This window comes from Trachypithecus francoisi, unplaced genomic scaffold (genome assembly GCF_009764315.1).
Source record: "Trachypithecus francoisi isolate TF-2019V2 unplaced genomic scaffold, Tfra_2.0 Lachesis_group4, whole genome shotgun sequence".
Classification (NCBI taxonomy): Eukaryota; Metazoa; Chordata; class Mammalia; order Primates; family Cercopithecidae; genus Trachypithecus; species Trachypithecus francoisi.
This window is the reverse complement of record NW_022681469.1, coordinates 96,475,436-96,499,793: the sequence shown is the minus strand read 5'-3', so window position 1 is coordinate 96,499,793 and position 24,358 is coordinate 96,475,436. Positions and strand designations below refer to the sequence as shown.

The 24,358-nt window shown below is 48.8% G+C and overlaps 1 protein-coding gene across 4 annotated transcripts in view; it reads left to right on the top strand.

Moving 5' to 3' along the window:
* GSDME (gasdermin E) overlaps positions 1-24,358 on the top strand; it is a 59,488-nt gene that overhangs the window by 24,610 nt on the left and 10,520 nt on the right. For all 4 annotated transcript variants that reach the window (XM_033193045.1, XM_033193044.1, XM_033193047.1 and 1 more), the window contains exons 4-6: positions 13,173-13,344; positions 15,000-15,120; positions 22,276-22,440. In XM_033193045.1, the coding sequence (XP_033048936.1) occupies positions 13,173-13,344; positions 15,000-15,120; positions 22,276-22,440 (458 nt within the window). The remainder of the gene's footprint in view (positions 1-13,172; positions 13,345-14,999; positions 15,121-22,275; positions 22,441-24,358) is intronic.

Genomic DNA, 24,358 nt, shown 5'->3' with positions numbered 1-24,358 from the left:
ATATCTTGCTCTAGGTTTGGGAAATTATCTGCTATTATCCCTTTGAATAAACTTTCTACCCCTATTTTTCCTCTCCTTCCTCTTTAAGGCCAATAACTCTTAGATTTGCTCTTTTGAGACTATTTTCTAGATCTTGTAGGTGTATTTCATTTTTTTTTTTTTGTCTTCTCTGATGTATTTTCAAAAATCCTGTCTTCAAGCTCACTAATTATTTCTGCTGCTTAATTCTGCTGTTAAGAGACTCGATGTGTTCTTCAGTATGTCAATTGTGTTTTTCAACTCTGCAATTTCTGTTTGAATCTTTTAAATTATTGCAATCTCTGTTAAATTTATCTGATAGAATGCCAAATTCCTGTCTGTGCTATCTTGAATTTCTTTGAGTTTGCTCAAAACAGTGATTTTGAATTTTCTGTTTGAAAGGTCACATATTTCTGTCTCTCCAGGATTGGTCTCTGTTGCCCAATTTAGTTTGTTTGGTGAAGTCCTGTTTTCCTGAATTGTCTTGATGCTTGTGTATGTTTGTCAGTATCTGGGCTTTGAAGATTTAAGTATTTATTGCAGTTTTTGAAATCTGGGCTTGTTTGTACCCATCCTTCTTAGGAAGACTTTCCAGGTATTCAAAGGTACTTGGGTGTTGTCATCTAAGTTTTTTGTCACTGCAGCTGTATCTGCATTAGAGGACACCCAAAGCCCAGTAACTCTGTGGTTCTTATAGACTTGTAGAGGTACCACCTTGGTGGTCTTGTATAAGATACGGAAGAATTCTGTGGATCACAGGCAGAGACTCTTGTTCTCTTCCCTTACTTTCTCCAAAACAAACTGAGTTGCTCTCTATGCTGAGTTGTCTGGAGCTGGGGTAGAGGTGACACCAGCAACTGTGTGGCCACCACCACCGGGACTTCTCTGGTCAGAACTGAAGCCACCGCAGCTCTGGGTCTTGCCCAAGGCCTGTTGTAACCGCTACCTGGCTACTGCCTATGTTTGCTCAAGGCCCTAGGGCCGTATAATCAGCAGGTGGGGAAGCCAGCCAGGCTTGTGTCCTTCCCCTCAGACACAAGGTGAGTTCCCTGGGGCTCCAGGTGGGTCAAGAGATGCTGTCCAGGAATCAGGGCCTGGAGTTGGAAACCTTAGAAATCTATGTAGTGCTCTATTCTACTGTGACTGAACTGGCACTCAAACCACAGGACAAAGTCCCTTCACTCTTCCCTCTCCTTTTCCCAGGCAGAGGATTCCCACCTGTGTCCACCAGCACCACAGGCCCACAAGAAGCACTGCCAGGCTACTGCCCATATTCACCTAAGGCCAGGGGCTCTTCAGTCAGCTTGTGGTGAATGCTGGCAGGTTTGAGACTCACCCTTCAGGGCAGTGGGGTCCCTTGTGGGCCTGGGTAGGTCCAGAAATGCCATCCAATTCTCCTGGAATTGGAGACTTGAAGGGCCTGCTTGGTGCTCTGCCCCACTGTGCTTAGCTGGTACCTAAGCTGCAAGACAAAGTCCTCTTTACTCTTCTCTCTGCTTTTCTCAAGCAGAAGGAATCTCTCCTCATAGCCAGCACAGCTGTGAAAGTGCCGAGTCACACCTGACCACAGCTGGGTGAGCATGTCTCAGTCTCACCCAAGGCTCATGGCAGGTATTGCTTGGTTACCGCTGCTGATCATGTAGGGCCCAGGGCTCTTTAGTCAGAAGAACAAGAATCCTGTCACAACTGCATCCTTCCCTTAAGGCAGCAGGTTACTTTCTGGCCCAGGGTGTGTCTAGAAATGTCTGGCAGCTAGGGCCTGCAGTGGGGGCCTCACAACTCTGCCTGTTGCCCTGTCTTGCTGTGAGCGAGCTGGTATTCTGGTTACAGTACAAAGTCCTTTTTCCTCTTCCTTCTCCTCTCAAGCAGAAGGAAGGGATCTCTTTTGGAGCTGCATGCTGTGCTGCTTGGAGTTGGGGGAGGGTTGGAGCCAGCACTCCCTTTGCCACCCTGGCTGGTGTCTCAGTAGGTCGTGTACCCACCCCCAAATCCACTGGCTCTGAGCCCAGCAAAGCTCTAGGACTTGCCTAGGAGCTGCAGTCCTCGTGCCCTAGACTGCCTTTCTAGTTTATTTAGAACAGCAAAGCACTTTAGCCCATGGTGGCGAGGCTTGCCAAAACTCAGTTCTGACCACTGGGATGGGTGATTCTCCTCTGGCTAGGGCTGGTCTAGCCACTAGCTGGTCTCAGCCACTGGGTGCTGGCTGAGTTCTGCCCAGTGTTGGCAGCACTGAGTTCTAATGCAAAATCCCACAGTTGCTGTGCCCTCCCTCCCACAGCACACAGCTTTTCCCTCTGTGCCACATGGCTGCTGCCCAGAGATAGGGGAGGGGTGGTGTTGGCAATTCAAGACTGCCTTTCCTACCCTCTTCAGTGCCTCTTTCAGCAAAATGAGGTTCAAACCAGGTACTGTGATTGCTCACCTGATTTTTGGTTCTAATGAAGGTGCTTTTTTGTATAGATAGTTGTTTACGTTGGTGTTCCTGCGGGGAGGACAATCACGGGAGGCTTCCATTCTCTCATGACCATGCTCTGCTCCAGGTCCTTGAACTTTTATTTAGGAGTTTTTCAAGGAGAAAGATTTGAGGAGTCATGTCTTTCTTGGAAAAAAGGAAGTTTGAACTGGACTTCCTTCCTCCCTGATCAATTTGCCGACGGCTAGCAGAGGGTTTGAAAATCATCCCATTTGTCTTTGTGCTTTACTCAGCACTGGAATCATTATTTTTAGTAAACCATTTGTGCCTAACAATGAAGACTTCTGTCCACATGTACTTGGAGAACATGAGTTTCCCGATTCTGGTCCTGTCATTGATTCTCTTTTTGCTGTGTTTCTCCTTTCAGGGCAGGTGTAAGTGGTCCCAATAAACCAGGGCATCCCAAGGTCTGGGGTGGGAAGGGCTGGCAGTGCCTCTTTAGGCTGGTCTCCTGGTATTGGCAAGTGGAGGCATTTTTAGGCCAAGTTCAGGGTGGTAAATTCAGGCTCATTTTAAAAATCAAAACAATTTGTGGTAGAAATGGAGGGTTTAAGGAATAACATAATAAATGCTACTATGCCACCTCCTAACCAGCTTACCCAAAGATCTTTTTCTTTAAACCAAGACACAGGGGCACCTTTTCCTACCTTCACAACCCAGTATTTCTTTGATTAGCAAAATGGGATTGGTGTTACCGTGAGAACTCAGTGAGAGAATATAAACAGGGCATGTATAGTAGTGCCTGGCATGTGGCAAGTTCTCACTAATTGTGGCTATTAGTGTTACCACTCTATACCAATAAGTACAGAGCCTGGCTAGCAAACCTGGCAAGCGCCAGAGCTCCCAGGGAGGGAAGGTGTGATGCAGCTTGCTGAGAGCCAGACAGGGAGCCGCGGAGCTGCAGGGGGGAGACGAAGTCCTTGGAGTTTCTGACGTGCAGCATGATGTTCTGCCTGAGCTCGTTTCCCTCTCCCATGGAGGAGGTAGGTACCTGTGCAGTCCCCATTCTGAACTCCACTGTGGAGCGACTGACCCCTTCAGTGAAAGTTGGCAGGGCTCTGGTTCTTGCATATAGCAGCAACCTGTGTTCCCCAAAATAAGTGCTGATCCAGACGTGTAGCTGGTCTAAGGAGAGGTCTGCAAAGCACACAGGCTGTTCTTTGTACATGTTTTGTTTGTGGCAGGAGATGCTGATTTGATTCTTAAGTAAAGATGTGTGGAGCCCCTAAGCAATGTCAGTAAGACCTTCATGGGCCTTGTCCTGGTCCCCATAGTCTCTATGGAAAGCAAAGCTGTCAAACTCAAGGCCCCTCCAAATCCACTCTTTTTTAAAGATGTCTTTCCTGAAACCCTCAGGCCACACTCATCTCTGTGCTATCTGAAATTCTGCCAATTTATTATTTTTTTTCTAAATGATTTTGTCTCCTGGTCTTGGTTTTAGGGAGTCCCTGGAAGCTTGTCTGACTTCTGTTGCTTCCTTTCACAGTGTAAAGGTGGCTTCCTGTAGAGAAGGGTGTGCTGGGGATCCTTCAATACTTGTCCCTGGGAGTGGTTTTAGTCTTTTTACAGAAATCGCCTTGTCCAATGAGCTTTCTTTTTTATTGTTTTATTTTTTAATTTTTTTGAGACAGAGTCTCGCTCTGCTGTTGCCCAGGCTGGAGTGCAGTGATGCGATCTCAGCTCGCTACCACCTCTGCTTCCTGGGTTCAAGCAATTCTTCTGCCTCAGCCTCCCAAGTAGCTGGGACTACAAGTGTGCGCCACCATGCCCGGCTAATTTTTGCATTTTTAGTAAAGATGGGGTTTTACCATATTGGCCAGGCTGGTCTTGAACTCCTGACCTTGTGATCTGCCCATCTTGGCCTCCCAAAGTGCTGGGATTACAGGTGTGAGCCACTGTGCCTGGCCGAGCTTTATTTTTTATTTTATTTTATTATTATTATTAATATTTTTTGAGACAGTCTCGCTCTGCCACTCAGGCTGGAGTGCAGTGGCGAAAACTCAGCTCACTGCAAGCTCTGCCTCTTGGGTTCACGCCATCCTCCTGCCTCAGCCTCCCGAGTAGCTGGGACTACAGGCGCCCACCACCACGCCTGGCTAATTTTTTGTATTTTTTTAGTAGAGATGGGGTTTCACCATGTTAGCCAGGATGGTCTCGATCTCCTGACCTTGTGATCTGCCTGCCTCATCCTCCCAAAGTGCTGGGATTACAGGCGTCGAGCTTTATTTTTAAAGGCAACTTCAGATCTTTTTGGAACTAGATAGGATTTAAGTCCTAAGAAGAGTCATTCAAGTACTATTTTCTTCTAAGACTGATAGGCATTATTGTATTTCTTCAAATCCAAGATGTCATCCATTGAAAGAGGCACCATTATTCTATGTACCATTGAGAAAGAACACTGCCAATTAAACTGTGCCACCTATCAATTTTAAAACATCCTAATTTCAGAGATGTGAAAATGTAAAGAAAAAAACATATGTCTCAGAACTGATGAGCTGCAGAGTGTACAGTCAGGATGGCTGGGATGAGTCAGGAGTTAGAATTCAGGTGAGCAGATACTTGTTCCCCTTGGGCTGTTCATGCAGTGTCTGACACAGAGACTCAACTCATCACTGCACTTCTCATCTCCCTAAACCCCCCAACGAGCTGGTGGGTGAGGCATGAGTCCGGTTGGTTTAGCCAGGAATCTGAATATCAGACATGGCTCCTTCTTCGCCTTCTCTCCCACACCTTGTCTCTTACCAGTTGATTCTACCTCTTCAATATCAGCCTCACCTGTTCCCATTCCCCTAGTCTTATTATGACAGTTTCTCTGGGAAATGGTGCAGGCCTCCACCCACCATCTCTTACCTGCTCTCATCTCTCCCCTTGCAGTTGATTCTCCACAGGGCAGCCAGTTGGATCCCCTCACTGCCCAGCCATGCCTTCTGTGTTCTCCCCTGTCCTAGGAGGATGCCCACAGGCTCTTCTGTGCAACAAAGCCATGCTTTCAATCTGTAGCCTCATCTCTCACTAGCTGCCCTCACATCCCCCAGGTCAGTCACTGATCTTATTTCAGTTCCTGGGATTAATACTGCAGACTCCTTCTACCTCCAATCTTTGTCTGATGTTCACTCCTCCTGTCTGCACAGATGCACAAAGGGCGCACACAGACTCACTCCTTCTGCGTCACCCAGTCCATTCCTCAGGTTAGACCCCACTTCCTTCAGGAGCCACATCACCCCTGGTGGGATACGAACCACGCTGTAGGGTCAAGTGTGTCGGAAGTGCCTGCGTCTGTGTCTGTTTCCCTCCTGGAATGCGCCTGCGTCCTTTGTCATGGGGTCTGGCGCGGTGCCTTCGGCGCACTGAGCCCAGTTTGCTTGAAAGGATAATTGGTTTATCTTTATTCTACAACTGAGGAGCCTGAATGTGGAAATTAATTAGTTTGCCTGGATTTAGGATTTCAAACCAGGTTCACAAAACACATGATTTTTCCGATCCAACTTCTATGCACAGAGCTTGGAAACAGACACATGTTCCAAGGGCTTTGGCGTGAAGTCACTTCTCGGCATCAGCTGTGTTTCTTTATCATCTTCCAGGCTTGTTGCATCTCATCTACTGGTTGCAGTTAATTCATTACTCGTCTAAAGGGCTGAACATCTACAGGTGCTCATTTTTCTCTTTTTCTTTCCACGGATCGTCGTATGTGAGTAAGCTAAAGTGTTAGAGACTATAATGTGGATAGAGGCGGAGCAGCCACAGTCTGTGGGTGACCTGGCCACTTTGGCAACAATGGGCAGTGAGCATTCTGCCCCAATTTTGATTTTCCCAGCATTTTACAACCCTGAAGTCATCTTCATTACAGCCAAGTGACAGAGAGAGGGAAAGAGCAGGGCTTATCTCACTGTGTTGGAAGTGGAGGCTGAGGGCACAGGAGTTGAAGTTTCAAGAGATTTCCTGCCCCCGGCTGTGGGCTGAGCATCTCTGATGTGTGGGAAGTTTCTGTTATGAAACGTGGTTGAAATGGGGACTGCAGGTAGGTGCTGGGGAGCCAGTGGGCGGCTGCGTTGGTTTCCAAGAGGATCCACTTCCTAACTCTGGGAAGCTCACATGGGATCGAGCAGAAAGACTGCCAGTTCTTTAACAAGCAAGCATGCATTAAGCGCCTTCTGTATGCAGGGCCCAGGAAGGTTCAGGAGGGAGAGGCAGATGGGGGCAGAGCTTCGGGGGTGGACAGTCCTGAGCTGCATTCTCACCCAGCCCCATGGCTTCTGCGTTCTTCGTGCTGCTTGTTGCTTTGTGAAATAAGGATGACGGTCACTTCATATACCAGTTAGGGTGTCTGGTTGCAAAGAACATTTGTTATTATCTCACATAAGAAAATACCTCAAAGAGGGTGCATCCTGGTTGACTGGTTAACGGCAGAAGGTCAGTTCAGTGGCTCCGTGGACCCCTGTGGTAGCCACCATCTGTTGCTTGTCCTGGCAGCCCAAGTTCTCTTGGTCCCTAAATGGCAGCCACATTGCAGAGAAAAGGTCCAGAGGCAGAAAAGTGGCCTCTTCTTTGTGTCCCTTTTTAAGAGGGAGAAAAACTTGAGAACCCTAACAGACTTTCCCCAGGTCTTATTGGCCAGAATTACCCCCTATTCCTGATGAGAAAAATGGAGTGACCAAGAATGGCCGAGAGACAAATCAAGACTCATTGGCAGGGCTGGGTGCATCCCGTCTCTTCCTCCCCTGTTACAGGCCCCCTAGCTCCCGAACAGTGCTGGGGACGGCAGCTAGTGGCACCCCCACTCGTAGTGAGGGAGAGTTTTGCAGGCTTCCCGGGGCGGGATACTGGGGACAGTGCCTGCAGAAGCAGCACAGATGTGGTTTGAACGCTGCTCTCCTGCCTTGTTGTCAAAAAGCTTACAGACTTTAAGAGGGCGAATGGAGCCTCCCTTGGAGGGGAAATCTGCCGATGAAGGAGGCAATGGTGTGTGTGTTCCAGGATTTTAGGAGGCAGTTACTGAAATAAAACTTTTTGCCACCTCTGTAGAGTGGAGGAAGTTGGTTATCAAGAGAGAAGTAGACTTTCCCACTTAATGAAATGTCACAAAGGCAAAGCCAAGGCGTTTACAGGCAATGTCTGTGGACCTTATTTTCCCACTCTACAGCTGGTCTGTGAACACACGTATGATCCTTTGTAAACTGTAGTTTTAGCCAATAAAACCCTTGGGAGAAAATCTGGAATTTCTAAAGCCTTTATCATCAATACATATCTCCGTTTCTGTGGGTTGCTTAATATTCCTGCAGCAGCAGGCTGGCCACCATCTTTTGACTCTCTGTCATGTCCCCATCTCTGTTTCTGGGGAGATGTTGAAACCAGCTCTGGCAGTACTGCACCATTTCCTCAGTCTGCATTTGTACCTTTCGCTTTTTGTTGTTTTTTAGAAGAGTGCAGTGGAAAAAGCACACTGGTCTCAGAGTGAGAAGACGCAGTTCCTGATTTTGGCACTGCCACTAACAGGCCTTGTGGTTCAGGTGGGCCTGTCGCCTCTCTGGGGCGCATTCTTCACTAAGGAGCAGAGACACTGGGTTAGATCCAGGTGATCAGGGCCATCCCCCTTCCCACGTCCAAGAAGACACTGCCACTTAATCACAGCTTTCTTCTTCCTTACTGTCTTCCAGCCCACACTCAGCCTTCAAATCCTTTTCCTACAGCCAGGCAGTAATAGCTGATGGATTAATCGAGGTGAAAATAGAGATGAAACTGATTTTCTGCCCAGAGCTAGATAATCCCCTTGGGTCCCTTCTAGTTTTATAATTTCTCCACAGCAGACTCAACAAAAGCTCCTGGTCAGTCATGATGTCCCCTAGGGTTTGGAGAGCCTTGCCAGGCTCCCCAGGGTTTCCATTGGAAACTCTTCCTGGAGGCCATTGTTATTATCAAGAGCCTTTGTGTAAGAGGACCCTGCTAGTGGTGGCTGCCTTGGCCTGTACCCTGAGAAGCTTGCATCTGGCCTGGTGCCTGGAGCATAGCAGGACTCAGGTATTTGTGGAGGTGAATGAAGGAGAGTTGAAGTGTGGGGTCTGCATGACAAAGCTTGCCCTCCTCTGTCTCTGCAGGAGGCATCCTGGAGACCTCCTTTAAGCTTTGATAAAGAAACCTGCTTCCCTCCTTTTGGATAGTGTCAGACTTTTAAAAGTCATCTCTGGGTTTCTCCTCTGTGAGTTTGCATTTTGGCTCTTGAAAGCCTTAGAAGCAGAGAAAATAGAAATTAAAGCTTCAGGCTGGGAGAGGAGGCGGCTTCATTAGGGCTGGGCCTGAGAAACTGATGGATGCTGGAAGACCTGGAGCCTCCCTTCCTGCTGGGCTGCTCTGGTCCCCAGCAACCACACTGGACTCTGGGCCACGCTTCCCTCCCTCCATCACTGCCTGCTGCCTCCCAGCAGCTCCTGCCTGGTCTCCTTTTCCAGCCATCTCCCTTCCTGTATCATGTAGTTGCTGTCTTGAATGTTCCCACATCTTGTATCCAACTCCTGTCCTGTGTCCATGGAGCCATGCTCGTAATTGCTTTGAGGGTCCACTTCCTGGCTGAGGGCTCCCTTATAAAGCATCCTGAAAATTCTGGCCATTTCTTTGACCACCCTGGAAAGGGATCTTGACTTGCCTTCCTTGCCAGTAGTGGAAAGAAAAAAACATTTATGGAGCACCTGCCATCGGCTGGGTAGAGCGTGGGTCATTTAATGCAGGAACTCCCTGAATGTCACCCTCATAGCAAATTCTCAAGTTTACAGATGTGGAAACTAAGCTTTAGGACTGGAGCAGCAGCTCCGCTAGGAGGAGACTGTGTTAGTCTGTTTGCATTATTATAAGGAAATACCCGAGACTGGGTGATTTATACAGAAGAGAGGTTTAATTGGCTCATGGCTCTGCAGGCTGTACAGGAAGCATAGTGCCAGCATCTGCTCTTGGTGAGGCCTCCAGAAGATTCCAGTCATGGAAAAAGGTGAAAGAGGAGCAAACATGGCACATGGCAAGAGCAGGAGCAAGAAAGAGTGAGGGGGAAGGTACCACACTCTTAACCAGTGTGAACTCACAGTGAAAACTCACTCATTACTGTACGGCGGGCACCAAGCCTTTCATGAGGGATCCAACCCCGTGACCCAGACACCTCCCACCAGGGTCCACCTCTAGCACCAGGGATCACGTTTCAACATGAAACTTAGAGGGGACAAACATTACATTGGAGATAGAGCAGGGAACTGACTCCGGGCCAACTCCAGGTGTTTGTGTTATAACGACCTGCCAGGTGTGGGCAGAAGGGCAGCCTCACAGTAGAACTGGGCAGGGGGGTTCAGCAAGCCCCTGAGTGAGGAGTGGGCGCTCTTCTTGACTGAGTGTGCACCCCCTTCCCCTGCGTCCAGACTTGTTCCTTTGGGGCTGACCCTTTCTGTTGAGGATATACGCCCTGCCTCGGTGGCCTCCTGTTCTTGCTTTCGTATTCCCGCCCCGCCCCCCGCCCGGAAGAGCGAGGAGGCTGCCCTTAGACAGATGTGTGAAGCGGACGAAGAACATCTGCTTGTTCATTTTCTCCTGGAAGAGCTTCTGCTCCATTTTCCCTGTCTTTGGGCATTGGCTCCTGGCTGGACTCGGGGAGAGGGTCTCATTTCAATCCTGCTCAGGTTTATGTGATAAATCATTCATTTATCCCCCAACTGGGTGGATAGCACAGGGCTAGGCACCAATAAAAAGAGCAAGGTACTTTATTCTTCAGCAGTTTACAGTCTGTCCAGAAGGTCTTTTTTTAAAATACAGTTTTTTTTTTTTGTACTGGGCAATCTATTCACATGGTTTAAATGTCAAAAGGCCAAGAGAAAAGGTGAAAAGCCCCGCCTAGCCATCTCGTTCCCCACCCGAGAGGCGACCACTGCTAATAGTTTTCTGTGTCTCTAAAGCCATTCTGTCTGTGTTGCTCAGTGGCTCTCACAGGGCCCGAGAGGAAAGAAATCAGGACAAGTCGGGGAAGAACTGTCAAAGGGCACAGGGCGGCAGCCATGAGGAGAGTGAGATGGGCTTGGGGAGGACAGGCAGGCATGGATATTCTGGATATTCTGATAAAGATTCCCAGAGGACTTGGGTATAACTTGCTTTTCCAGCCTCCATCTACTGGTCTGGTTAGATAGGCAAGATATTTACATGTAGAAATGAACAGAGCAATACAAGAGTTAATAGAGATGAAGATTCAATTCCTAGTACAGCCCAAAGGTGCCCTCACCCAGAGGAGGGAGCCAGCAGCTGTGGGTGCTGTGGTCATGTGGGCTGCTGTAAAAGACCTGGGCTTCCCAGCTGTGTGACTTTGGTTACTGCCATCAACCTCTCTGAGGCTTTTTTTTTTTTTTTAAACTCTTCTGAAACCCCCAATTGGGAGTTTTAAATGTTTTTGTTTCATGAACTCCATTAGCAGTTGAAGAAACCCAGGTTATACAGTAAACAAATTTGGCTGGTTTCTGCACTAGGTGGGCACAGGAGAGCCCTGTTGCATGGTGATTTCTGTTCTGAGGAGGGCCAGGTGACCTTGAACTGTTCTGGGTCTGCACCTGAGAACACTGGCCCCAGGGAACACCGGCTCCTCCCCTCGGCTGCTTGGGGCCTGGTGGAGTTGACTCAGGGAGGAGATGGGGAAGAATTCCCTCCGGAGATTGCTTTTTCAGAGAGTCAAATGAACATTTTTCCCTGATATGTAGCTTCTCCTCTATCCCCGTGAGGCCTCTCCTAACTAAAGATGATTAAATTTGTCCAGCATTTGGTTTCCAAAAGGTGGCAGCACTGTCCTGGGAAACAGAATCCCAGTGACTTGGGTGGAAGTGTTTGCTGCTAGGTGGATGATGCCTGCGGTTCTCGCAGTCCTGCCTTGGTAGCCCAGGGAAGGATTCCCAGCGGCCTGCATGAGCTGTGGCTGTGTGACACTTAAATTTCTGGTCACCCGAATCCTGGCCTTGGAGACAGTCTCCATCCCTGGGCGAGCTTCTGTTCCTGCGCTGCAGTGGGTCCACCCCACAGAGGCCTTTTGAAGGCAGCAACTCAGCAAGCGTCTCAGGACTGCTCTGTCATCGGATATAGCAGGCAGTTGCCCGCCCACCTGCGTAGATGGCTGCCCCTCTCTTTTGGTGTTTGAGGTGGGGGTTCTGGAGGGAGGTGGGCATTTTAAGCAGTGGAGTCTTGAGTGGTCTAGGCTGAGCTTTTTCTTTTTAAACAATTTCACCTTGGCTAGGAGCAGTGTCAGGTGTTCAGTGGATTCTGTGTAGGGCAGGTAGGAGGGCTGCGATTTCCAATCCAGCAGAGTCACATCCGACTCCTAAAGGCGGCGGTTGTGGGGTCGTTACCAGGTGGTGATGCGTCTGACATGTGTCTAGCTGGGAGGAGCCCATACCTTAGCTGTGAGTGAGGGCATAGACAGACGTTCAAGAATCTGCTAGAAGATAGAATTTTGAGCAATAGAAGGAAGAGACCACTGGAAAGGGAACAGTATGTTCTGGCTGGTGGTTACAATGGCTTTTATCTTTAAAGTCTTTGCCTATGGGACCAAGGCATGCAATCCCTTAGGAAGATCGCATCTGCTATGCACCATTTTTTGATCCAAGCTGTGGATCCTCCATTTCCCCCATCTTCCATGTCTTCTTTCACACGTGGATGCACAAATACATACGTACACATTCATTCAAACAAATAGAGGGGAAAACCCCCCAAGTTTTATTTACTCATTTATTCCAAAAATATTTCCTGAGCTCTTCCTATGCACTAGGCACTGATCCTGGCCCTGAGATATGCAGTCAATAGGATGGCACACTCGCCACCTCCATAGGGTTTATATTCTCCATGAAGGAGACAAGACCATGAGCAGATAAAGGAATGAGCTAGAAAAATATCCGATGGAAATGTAGTCTCCAGAGAAGTGATCTTAGGATGTCACCATTCCTCCCATCATAATCCTGTATTCCCTGGGCCACGGCTGTGATGTCTGACATCCCTCAGCTCTGATTAAATAACAAAGTGGAGTTCCCAGGGTCTAAGGCACATGGATTCAGTTTCCTTTCTGGTTAGTTTTCTTTTCTTTTCTTTTCTTTTCTTTTTTTTTTGAGATGGAGTCTTGCTCTGTTGCCCTGGCTGGAGTGCAATGGCATGATCTCAGTTCATTGCAACCTCCGCCTCCCAGGTTCAAGTGATTCTTGTGCCTCAGCCTCCTGAGTAGCTGGGATTACAGGTGTGCGCCACCACGCCTGGCTAATTTTTGTATTTTTGGTAGAGACAGGGTTTCACCATGTTGGCCAAGCTGGTCTCGAACTCCTGATCTCAAGTAATCTGCCTGCCTCAGCCTCCCAAAGTGCTGGGATTACAGGTGTGAGCCACCACACCTGGCCCTGGTTGGTTTTCTTTTCTTCTCTTTGACAACCGGTGCTTCTGTTTGACTGAAAGCCCCCTTCCCTCTAGCATCTAGCCTGGGCCCCCAGAGGCCCGGCAGCTCTGAGGTGGCCTCAAGAGAGTTTGGTTTCTGCCCTTCCAGGTGACCTGTCCCCTCTTTCATCACCAGGAAATCAACAAAGCCTCGCTGTCACCTGCTCACTCCTCAGCTGCCTGCTGTGCAAGAGGGAATTCACATGACCCCAGTGTCCCCTGAGGCACTAGGCCACTCACAGCCATTTTTCTTTTTCAGAACAATAAATCTGAGAAACCCTGTGCTCCAGCAGGTGCTGGAGGGAAGGAATGAGGTCCTGTGTGTTTTGACACAGAAGATCACGACGATGCAGAAGTGTGTGATCTCTGAGCACACGCAGGTCGAGGAGAAGTGTGGCGGCATCGTGGGCATCCAGACCAAGACGGTGCAGGTGCGTGCGGCTGGACTGCCCTGTGGTCATGGCTGGGCAGTCATGGAGACTTTGGTCGGGGGCCTCTTTGGGTGGTGTCTTCATTAGTCAGGAGTCTTTCTGTAGCAAGTTAACAGAAACCCAACTCACATTGGCTTAAACAAGCAAGAGTGCATTGGCTCGTGTAGCTGAAACACTTGGGGAAATTGGCTCCAGTCACTGCTGGATCCAGGCCTTGAGGATATAGGGAGCCACCTTCCCTGGGTCGATCCCCTCTCGGATGGGCTGTCCCTACGGTGCTGGCAGCTCCAGGCTTGCTCCTGATTTACTGCAACTCTAGGGGTGAGGGGGCCTAGGACCCCGTCTCACCAGACCACCCCGGGATGTGTTCATTCCTGAATCAGGGCAGGGCCGCAGGCATTCGAATGGGCCAGGCGGGCCGGTGTCAGATGCTCTCCCCGTGGGAGGCAGATGTTTCCGCCAAGAAAAATGGACACACAGACACTGACCAGGCCAAATGCAAGAGAATCCCTAGAGCCTCTCAGAGCCGGGGCTCTCACAGTGATTACTTGGAATTAGCTGCTGCAAATCCTTTGTGGGTTGAGTTAGGGCAGGTAAGATCTAGCTATCTCTACATAGATTCTTCTGGATTAAGTTATTGACAGTCTTACCAAGCTGATCCATGAGCCAGTACTAAATTTCAATGGACTAGGTGGCTGTCAACGCCAAACTCTTTCTCCTCCAGCTTGCCATGGTGGCTGATATTTTCTTAGAGATTTACATCTTGGGATGACTTTTGGCTTTTTCTAAGGAGCCCTGAAAGTTGTATTTGGAAGGAGCTGGAGGTAGAGGTCTGGGGCCAGCACTCTTGCTGGGGTGGAGCTGGATAGCAGCAGCGAGGGAGGTGCAGATGGGAGATGGCTCAGACTGGCTGCCACAGTTACTTCCTGCCAGTGTTTTGGAGCCTTTGAGTCAGGAGGCTGGCTGCTATTTCTCGACCCAAAGCAACACACTCTGACCAGGATCAAGTTGCTAAGAAAAGTTCTCTCATTGCCAGTGTTTGGCCAACAAATAGATTCTCATCTTCCCCTCACCAGGACATCGTGGGAAGGGGTCCTGTTTATGAGAGCGTTTAAAGGCAGGAGCTTTGGTGCCTGACTTCTTGGCATTTCCTGCCTCTCCTCCCTCCGGCCTCTCCCCACTTCCCTCTCTGTTCCTGGTTTTATCAGCACTGTGTACCATCTACACGGGTCTGGAATGATATGCATAGGGCAGGGGGCCCTCTCAGCTAGGTTCTCCCAGTCCAACTTTGCTACTGTTTAAGGTTTTCATTAGGATTTCAGTTGTTCCCATAACCTGTGATGGAGGGAATTGGGAGGTGATCTTATGTATCATATGATCTTTGCACAGCACTGTAGACCTAACTTCACTGTATCCCACACTCTGGAATCTCGTTTTGATGCCACCAGGTTGGCCATTTACTTGGGGATATGTGTAGTGATGCCAACAAAGATTGAATCCACCATCCCCCACGCTGGCTGGCGCTCTGTTCCACTCGGTTCTGTGGACATTGCTCAGCATCTGTTATGTGCAAGACATGAGGCTGGCTGCAGTGGGGAACAGAGCAGCAGGGAGAGCCCGAGTGCACAGGTGGGAGTGTGCGCTTTTGCTCACAGGTGTCAGCGACGGAGGATGGGAATGTCACCAAGGACTCCAGCGTGGTGCTGGAGATCCCAGCTGCCACCACCATTGCCTACGGTGTCATTGAGTTATACGTGAAACTGGACGGCCAGTTCGGTGAGTGCCACCTCCTATGGTGCTGAGGGATCCCCAGCAGAGGGACTCAGCTGCTTTGCAGAGGACTCGACTGCTTTGGAGACTGTGGGAAGAGAGGGAAAGAGGTCTGAAGAGGGGAGACTGTCCCATGACATGGTCCCTGGACATGTGGGCTGTACTGGGGGAGGGTTGTGGTGAGGGATGCCTGGAGCAATGCCACCCTCTCCCCCAGCATTGGTGTGGGGTGAGGTTCCACCAGCATGGTAGAGGGCTGGGCTATGCCCTCTGGGCATCAACCTGGGCTCTGCCTCAGACACATTGGGCATCAACCCTGGTGCCATGATGTCCTATGAGGTCTCAGGCAAGTTGCTGAATCTTGCTGAGTCTTAGCTTCCCCATCCCTGGAAGGTGAAGGGCATTTCTTCACAGGGCTGTGTGAAGATTTCATGAGATGAGGCCTATGAAGCACCTGGCACGGTGGCCATTTATTAACTCCTCCACCTTTGCTATTAATAGCATTATCACCATTATTGTTATCCCACCTCCTTTCCCCAAGTACGAAGCCAGACATGCTGAAGTTGACTTTTCTCTGCCGATGACGAGTGTGTTCAAAGCATGGAGAGCCTGCCGTTGTCAGGGAAGAAATTCCAAGCTTTGGTTCAGTGAGTGTCTGCTCATTTTAGGTACTCACAGCCCCTTCCCTCCTCATGTTCCCAATGAGAAGAGGTTGTGTTCACTCATGAAGGCAGTGTGGCCGCTCCTTAGGGACATAAGTGGGTAAATGTAACAGAATAAATTGTGAAGTTTTTTAGGTATGACAATGGTATTATAGTTATATTTATAAAAATGAGTCATCCTATCTTTGAGAGATGTACACTGAAACATTCACGAATGAAATGGTAATATGTCTGTAGTTTGCTTCAAAAATAATATGAGTGGAGCATAAAGGGTGTGAGCGTGGGCAGCTGCTGAGGGAAGGAGGCGTGGCTGAGAGGGGACAGTGGCTGAAGCTGGCCGATGGGCACATGCTGGTTCACGCTCCTCCTCTCTATTCCTGTGCAGTTTGACATTTTCTGTAACAGCAGTTTTTAAAAGTGCCGTGATAGACCATGCACATGCCTGCTGCTGCCTCCCGCTCCTCCCCCATTTGTGGAAGTGGGGGCAGTCTCCCGTGAGACAGCTCCTGCCCTCGCTAAGCCCACGAGTCACGATGCCATTCAGCGACCACTAGAGGGACTCGAACAGAACGCTCAGTGTCCTTGTGTGCTGCTGTCCACAAGCTGAAGGGTGTTTGAGGATCCCTAGGGGAAACAGGCGAGGCACAGAAGGAGTGCACGGAGCCTCCCTCTCTCATTCTGCAAACGAAGCAGCCTGCATTTTAGGGTGGTGAAATGATTTATCTGAGGTGACAGAAAGAGAAAGTGTCAGTTTGAAGCAATTGGTCAAAGAGGTCGGTCAGGGACCAAGAAATGCTGAGAATACCTTCCTTGAGGCCCATAGTTCCAAATTTGTGTCCCCTGGGGTGTTTTCCTTATTATTGTCATTTTACTCTTTCTCTTTGAAAAGACTTGTCTTCCAAAAAAATTGCATCATGAAGATGATCAAATTGTTCTTCTAGTCTCTGTTATCTGTATGTGGTAAGTAGGGTCACCACCTGCACTTTTGGGGTTCTAGCCCCCCTACGTCTGCCTTGGTGGTCCTGTTCAGTCTTACTGATGGCCAGTGGTGAATGTGTCACTTTCCCGTAGCTTACTGAGGTATGATTGACACACAAAAACTATGTATGTTTAAGATGCCCAAGCGATGATTCAATAGACATAGACATTGTGACGGGATTACTACTGAGTCAAGCTAATGAACACATCCATCACCCAGCATAGTTACCCTTTGCATGTGTGTGGTGAGGACGCTTACTGTCCACCCTCTCAGCAAGTCTCAAGTAAACACTGCAGTACTATTGGCTACAATCACCATGCTAGATCCCCAGAACTTACCAGCTTACAACTGGAGGTTTGCATGCTTTGACAACATCTCCCCATTTCTCCCAGAGCCCAGTGCCTGGCAACCACCATTCTGTCCCCTGCTTCTGTGGGTTCAGCTTTTTTCACTTCCATGTACAAGAAAGACCATGTAGTATGCGTCTTTCTGTGCCTGGGTGATTTCACTTAGCATACTGTCCTCCGGGTTCATCCAGGTTGGCACAAATGACAGGCTTTCCTTCTTTTTCGTGGCCAAAAAGTATTCCTTTGTGTCAATACATCCTTTTCTTTATCTGTTCGTCCATTAACAGGCAGTTACGTTATTTCTGTATCTTGGCTGTAGTGAAGGATGTGTCACTTCTGTAAGGCCTTCTGAAATCTTGGCACACACCCGAGGATGCCCATGAATGCTCTGCGGACCCTTCGGTGGCGGGGACTCAGACCTGGGCTGCCACTCTAGGCGGTGGTCCCCATGCGAGCTTCCTCCTGTTTGTCCCAGGAGGTGACCAGACCCTGCCCTGACACAGCTCTGTCGGGGTGGCCTTTCTTTCTCAGATGGGGTTTGAAAGACACACAGCCTTGTCTGGCAGGGCTCTCCTGTTTGCATTTCAATTTCAGGCTTTTATCTTTTCCAGCTTCCGCTGTCTTTGAAAATAAACTCCTCTTTGTGCTGCTGAGAAGAGGTACCCTGGGGATATCTCGGCCTTCCCTTGGCTCGTTCCCTGCTCTGGTCTAGGAGGCAGCTCCGTGGCTCCTTCCTACGACAGCTTGGTGGTCAGGCCATCGTTCTGGGTGACTCACTGCCTGATTTTAAACCAGTTCTGCTATTTCTTTTCTTTTTTTGCCCGTCTATTTTCTGTTGCTTTTGCTACAGAATGTTCTGATACAGCTTCATAGACATAAACCTGCAGTGCTTGGAAGAGCCCTTGAGAAGACATGCCTGCCCTCTCTCCCTACCTTCTTGGTGGGATTGCATTTGACAGGGATCCTGGTCGTCTTTTGAAAACTCGAAGGGAGGCAGACTCCATCTGCATCCTGGCCAGGTGCTTCAGCTTTGTCAGCTGCAATGAGACCCCTTCCTTCACCCACATCTCCCCTCTCAGGAGACACATAGGCCCAATCAGAAACACCCTTTCATCCTCTTGACCTTCCGCCTTGCGCTTTTATACATCTTGGCATTTGCTGGTGTCCTTCAGCACCAACTTCCAGTTGAATGCCTTGTGGGCGTGAACCTATGTTTCCCACGCTGCACCTGAATCTGTGCACATCTCCCCGCTGGCCCTAACACCATCTCCCTGCTTTCCCACCTCGCTTTCCTTAAAGACAGGGCCTTGCTCTGTGACCTAGGCTAGAGTGCAGTGGCAGGATAATAGCTCACTGCAACCTCGAACGCTGGGCTCAAGCAGTCCTCCCACCTTGGCCTCCCAAGCAGCCGGGACTACAGGGGCTCTGCCACAGACTCGTAATTGGCTACTCTGATTCTTTCCTGTCTGTTTCATCCTAGCAGTGTAGCTAATGGGATTGTTTTAAAATTGATCACTTCACTCATCTGCTCAGAGACCCTTCTGTGGCTCTCTGTCCTAAGAATGCAGTCTGCACCATGTCACACCTTATGGGCCAGCCCAGCATGGGTCTCATGCCTTCCCTCTGGTCACAGCGCCTCTTGCCCCGTGATCTCAGTGATCTCACTGAGGTCTGGGGCATGCCACGCCCTCTCCCACCCCCAGGCCTGCTGTGCCTCTCTCTGGGCATGCTCTCTGCCTCTTTTGCTCCTGCCCAACCATCAGATGGCTTTTCTGGTTCTCCTTCTCTGTGATGGGGTTCAGGACATGCAACCCTAAGATATTTTAAAGTGAAGGAATTTGAAAAGATGACAGAAGCAGGAAGGTCACTGTGACCTTCCCCTCACCCTTCTCCCTGTAGCAGGTCATGAAACCTCGGAAGGATTTTCCAACCTTCCCCTGACACAGGTTACAGACCCTCAGCAGAGATGTGCCTTCCTTCTGCCTGGAGGAAAGCAGCAGCCGTGTCTCCAGACACAGGACACAGAGAGGTGAAGAGACAGGCCTTGCTGAGTTCCCAGATGAATGGCCTTTCCATCATATGCTCTGCCCTGCCACATTTCTCCACCACTGTCCCTCAAACCTAGCATAAAAGTACTCAGATTTAACTATTTCTTCACATGTTCATTTTCTTATGAAGGCTTCCATGTCACGTAAAACTGCTATTCAGTAAACTTGCATGCTTTTCTCGATTTTTTTTTTGAGACAGAGTTGCACTCTTGTTGCCTAGGCTGGAGTACAATGGCACGATCTTGGCTCACTGCAACCTCCGCCTTCCAGGTTCAAGTGCTTCTCCTGCCTCAGCCTCCCGAGTAGCTGGGATTACAGGCGTTCACCACCACCCCAGCTAATTTCGTATTTTTAGTAAAGACAGGTTTTCTCCACGTTGGTCAGGCTGGTCTCAAACTCCCGACCTCAGGTGATCCACCTGCCTTGGGCTCCCAGTGTTGGGATTATAGGTGTGAGCCACCGTGCCTGGCCTCTCTTGTTAATCTGTCTGTTGTGATAGGGACCTCAGTCTTGAACCTAGGGTGAGCAGAAGGGAAGACGTTTTTCCTCCCCTCCACCCGCTGGCCACTCTGGCCTCAGCCCTAGTCAACCCGTCCCCACTCTTACCACACTCATCGTCAAGGCCTGGTTTGTAGTCCTTTGTATCTGTGGCTGTGAGCACAGGGTCTGGTATAGGGAATTTTATTTATTTATTTATTTATTTATTTATTTTGAGACGGAGTCTTGCTCTGTCACCCAGGCTGGAGTGCAGTGGCCGGATCTCAGCTCACTGCAAGCTCCACCTCCCGGGTTTACGCCATTCTCCTGCCTCAGCCTCCCGAATAGCTGGGACTACAGGCGCCCGCCACCTCGCCTGGCTAGTTTTTTGTATTTTTTAGTAGAGACTGGGTTTCACCGGGTTAGCCAGGATGGTCTCGATCTCCTGACCTCGTGATCCGCCCGTCTCGGCCTCCCAAAGTGCTGGGATTACAGGCTTGAGCCACCGCGCCCGGCCTGGGAATTTTAAAGATTTACATTGTTGCATATTTGCTGGCTGGGTGGGGATGGATGGATGAAAAGAATGAATGAATTGGTAGCGTCCTCAGGAGCTGTGCATGGATGAAGGTGACAGTGTGGTTGGTGCTGTGGATTCTTAAAATGCCAGTTGGTTCCACATTATTTTGGGGACCTGGCAGGGCTTCTGGCAGAACTTGAGGCTGTGTGAATGGTCAAGGCTCCTGCCCTCAGGGAGCAAAGTTATGACTTAGGTGCTGGTTCACACTTCTGCACCCCAGTGGCTAAGTGCAAAGTGTGGAGGAGCAGGGGCACCCTGAATGCTGGTGAGGGTGGGCCAGTTGGGTAAAGCCAGGGATTGTTTCCTTTGTCTTTAGATGGCCATTCTTTTTTTCTTTTCCATTCTATCTTTGTGAGCATCATTAATGCCCACAAGCAAATGAAAATATGTGCTAATACTCATGCCTTCTACATTTCAGTAAATACGGTGTCCTGCCACATTTTTATTCCATAGCCTTTGCTTACGTACACTAGTAAATAGAATCATATAGAAAACCCTAATTCTTGAGCTCACTTACTGTTTCTGCTTAGTAAGGACATACTAAATTACATTTTTATCTATACCTTAGATACCTTAGCTGGGTTCTCAAATATGGAAGTGTTTGAGAAAACATTTCTTTCTTTCTTTGCTTTTTTTTTTTTTTTTGAGACAGGGTCTCGCTCTATTGCCCAGGCTGGAGTGTGGTGGTGCGATCTTGGCTCACTGCAACCTCCGCCTCCAGGACTCAAGGGATCCTCCTACCTTAGCCTCCAGAGTAGCTAGGATTACAGGCGTGCGTGACCATGCCCAGCTTATTTTAAATTTTTTTGTAGAGACGGGGTCTCGCTATGTTGCTGCTCTCGAACTCCTGAGCTCAAGCAGTCTGCCTGCCTCAGCCTCCCAAAATGTTGGCATTACAGGCGTGAGCCACCATGCCTGGCCCTTTTTATTATTTAAAAAACTTTATTGCCTAGAGCGGTGGCTCACACCTGTAATCCCAGCACTTTGGGAGGCTGAGGCAGGTGGATCACTTGAGGTCAGCCTGGCCAACATGGTGAAACCCCGTCTCTACTAAAAATACAAAAATTAGCCAGGTGTGGTGGCAGGTGCCTATAATACCAGCTACTTGGGAGAGTGAGACAGGAGAATCGCTTGGACCCAGGAAACGGAGATTGTAGTAAGCCAAGATTGCACCACTGCACTCCAGCCTGGATGACAGAGCAAGACTCCTCAAAAAAACAAAACACCACCAAAACAAAAAAACCCTTTTATTATGGACATTTCCCACATGTTCAAAAGTAGAGATAATAAGGTAGTGAGCTCCCATGTGCCCACCATCCAGCTTCAGTGACTAGGGCAATTCATGTTTTAGCCATAACTTCACCATCTCCTTCCTCTCCTGCTGGATTATTTTGAAGCAAATCCTAGGCATTATATTGTTTCATCTATAAATATTTTAGTACCTTGAAATAAGGTTTTTGAAAAAAGACTAGTTTTGCCTTCATAGAAATAGATTCATAGAGAATGTATTCTTTTGTGTTTGCCATTTTTCACTCAACATGTTTGTGAAATTCATTCATGTAACTGCAGACATCAGTATTTCATTTTTTATTGCTGTGTGTTATTCCATGTATTAATACAGAAACACTGATTTCTTAAAAACATAATCATATAACTACTTGGCCACCTAAATATACTGGCAATAATTTTTCAATATTATCAGTGTTCAGATTTTCCTAGTTGTTTTATGCATGTCAGGTTTCATTTGTTTGTTTAGAATCCGTTTGTTCAAATCAGGATAAAATAATATTTCCAATGTTTTAAAGATTGCATCCGGCCTGTTCACGGAATATATATTAGGGAGCTTTATGTAAGAACAGCCATTTCTCTATTTGTTGGAAGTGGCTGGGCTTTTGGTCAAGCAACATAATGTGTGTAGGGATCGAGTTTTATGGGGAAGATGGATGGGTCTTCTGCTCCACTCTAAGTTAGGTCTAAGATGTGCCATCAAGGCTGGGCTGACCCTGTCCAGACTTGTTGGCACATCTTAGACTCAACTTTACCTAACTTGTCCTTTTCTCCTGCACTACAGAATTCTGCCTTCTCCGAGGGAAACAAGGTGGCTTTGAGAACAAGAGGAGAATTGACTCTGTCTACCTGGACCCCCTGGTCTTTCGAGAGTTTGCATTCATAGACATGCCAGATGCTGCGCATGGGATATCTTCCCAGGATGGACCATTAAGTGTTTTAAAGCAAGGTATTGCTAGTAGGGCAGGAGTGGGCAAGGTATTGCTAGTAGGACAGTTGAGGGCCAACTGAGCTCTGTATCCCAAGAGGTGGTTTGGCCTTCAGCATCAGTGACCCCTCAGTGACTCACAGAAAACATGAGAAGACAGGTGATGCCGCCGAGGCCCAGTCCACTTGGCAGGACTCACCTTGGTTGGATCTTAGGGAGCCCCAGGTTGTGGGTGCTGTCTTTTAGGAAGGGTGGGGAGAATGACCCTCCACGGGGCAGGGGTTGGAGACTGAGGTAGTCAGGGGCTTGGCACTTTTCTTTCATTGTAAGCACAGAAGCCCTGTTGACTACTAAGAATAGCTCATCAGCTGTGAGGATGGAGAACCCAAGTTTTGCATCTGTTTTGTTATATTCTGGGCTTCATTGTCAAGACAAGCAACGCTTTGTCAGCCTTGCAAAATGCTCTCTTGGAGGCTCTTTATCCACATGGCATGGGCTGCATGACGCCAAAGAGGAAGAGGGGCCGTGCCCAGGATGTGCCTGCAGCAATTCCTTTTGCTCCTCACAGCGTATTATGCTTTAGAAAGCTGGTTTCTTTTGTGGGGGGTGTGGGGGCGCAGCGTATAGGAGGAGATGGGCAAGGAAAAGGGGACACAAATAGGTGAGAGCTTAGCACAAAGAGTTAGGAACTGCTCAGGTTAGGGTTAGGGTTAGGGTCGCTCTGGCTTGGAGGGTAAGCACAGAAGCCCTGGTGGCTACATCCATGGAGCTTTGATGACTCCCAAACCAGGGGATGCTTTTGTAGCAAAAATGTCAATATTTGAAGAAATGACAACAAAGGCCCAATTTTAACATAAGGCTTTCCTATCCTGGCTTCCTTGAGATGGATAAGTGGGTGCAATTTTCAGCTGCCACTTAAAGGATTTTGTCATTGTGGGTTAGAACCACAGCACAGTGGCCCTACAGCCACTGGGGAGCAGAAGGCAGTCCTGTGCTGCAGCTTCCTTCTGTCTTCCCCACAGGCCCACCCTTCAAGTTGGCCTTTCTGGTCAGCCAGGGTGCAGTGGGAGCTGGATGTGCCAGGCAGGAGGAGGGTGGGGCCTGCCTGGTCTTTGTACCCTCAGAGACTGAACCGACCAGGACAGCTTCTGTCTTCAGTCTGGGACTGGCAAAGACATAGTTGTTTGTGGCCGGGCACGGTGGCTCAAGCCTGTAATCCCAGCACTTTGGGAGGCCGAGACGGGCAGATCACGAGGTCAGGAGATCGAGACCATCCTAGCTAACATGGTGGAACCCCGTCTCTACTAAAAAAATACGAAAAACTAGCTGGGCGAGGTGGTGGGCGCCTGTAGTCCCAGCTACTCGGGAGGCTGAGGCAGGAGAATGGCATGAACCCGGGAGGCGGAGCTTGCAGTGAGCTGAGATCCGGCCACTGCACTCCAGCCTGGGCGACAGAGCGAGACTCTGTCTCAAAAAAAAAAAAAAAAAAAAAAGACATAGTTGTTTGTATAGCAGAGTTTGGAAATATGTTGGTTACTGACGTTCTGTGTTCCTCTGCGTGGGGCTTTATACAACTGCTATTGGAATTCTCCATCCTCATGGGTGGTACATTGATGTATTAGTGTGCATCCCTGCATATGAAACCTTTATCAAATCTTTAAAAATAAAATCTCCACTAGACTTAATTTACAGGAAGCTTATGAGTATCTTAACCAAAAAAAAAAAAAAAAAAAAAAACAACCGAAGAAAGGAAAAGAGATTCTAAGGGGAGAGGCCCCTAAGCATCCTGCAGAGGCAACAGCTTTGGGGACTCAGTGCTCAGCTTGAGGACTCGTGAAGCAGCACAGGATAGAAAAAGAATAGCTGTGCTTGCGATGAAAATAGGGTGCCAGCCCTTTTAAAAGTGGGCATTAAATATTAAAGGATAGAAAATCTGCAA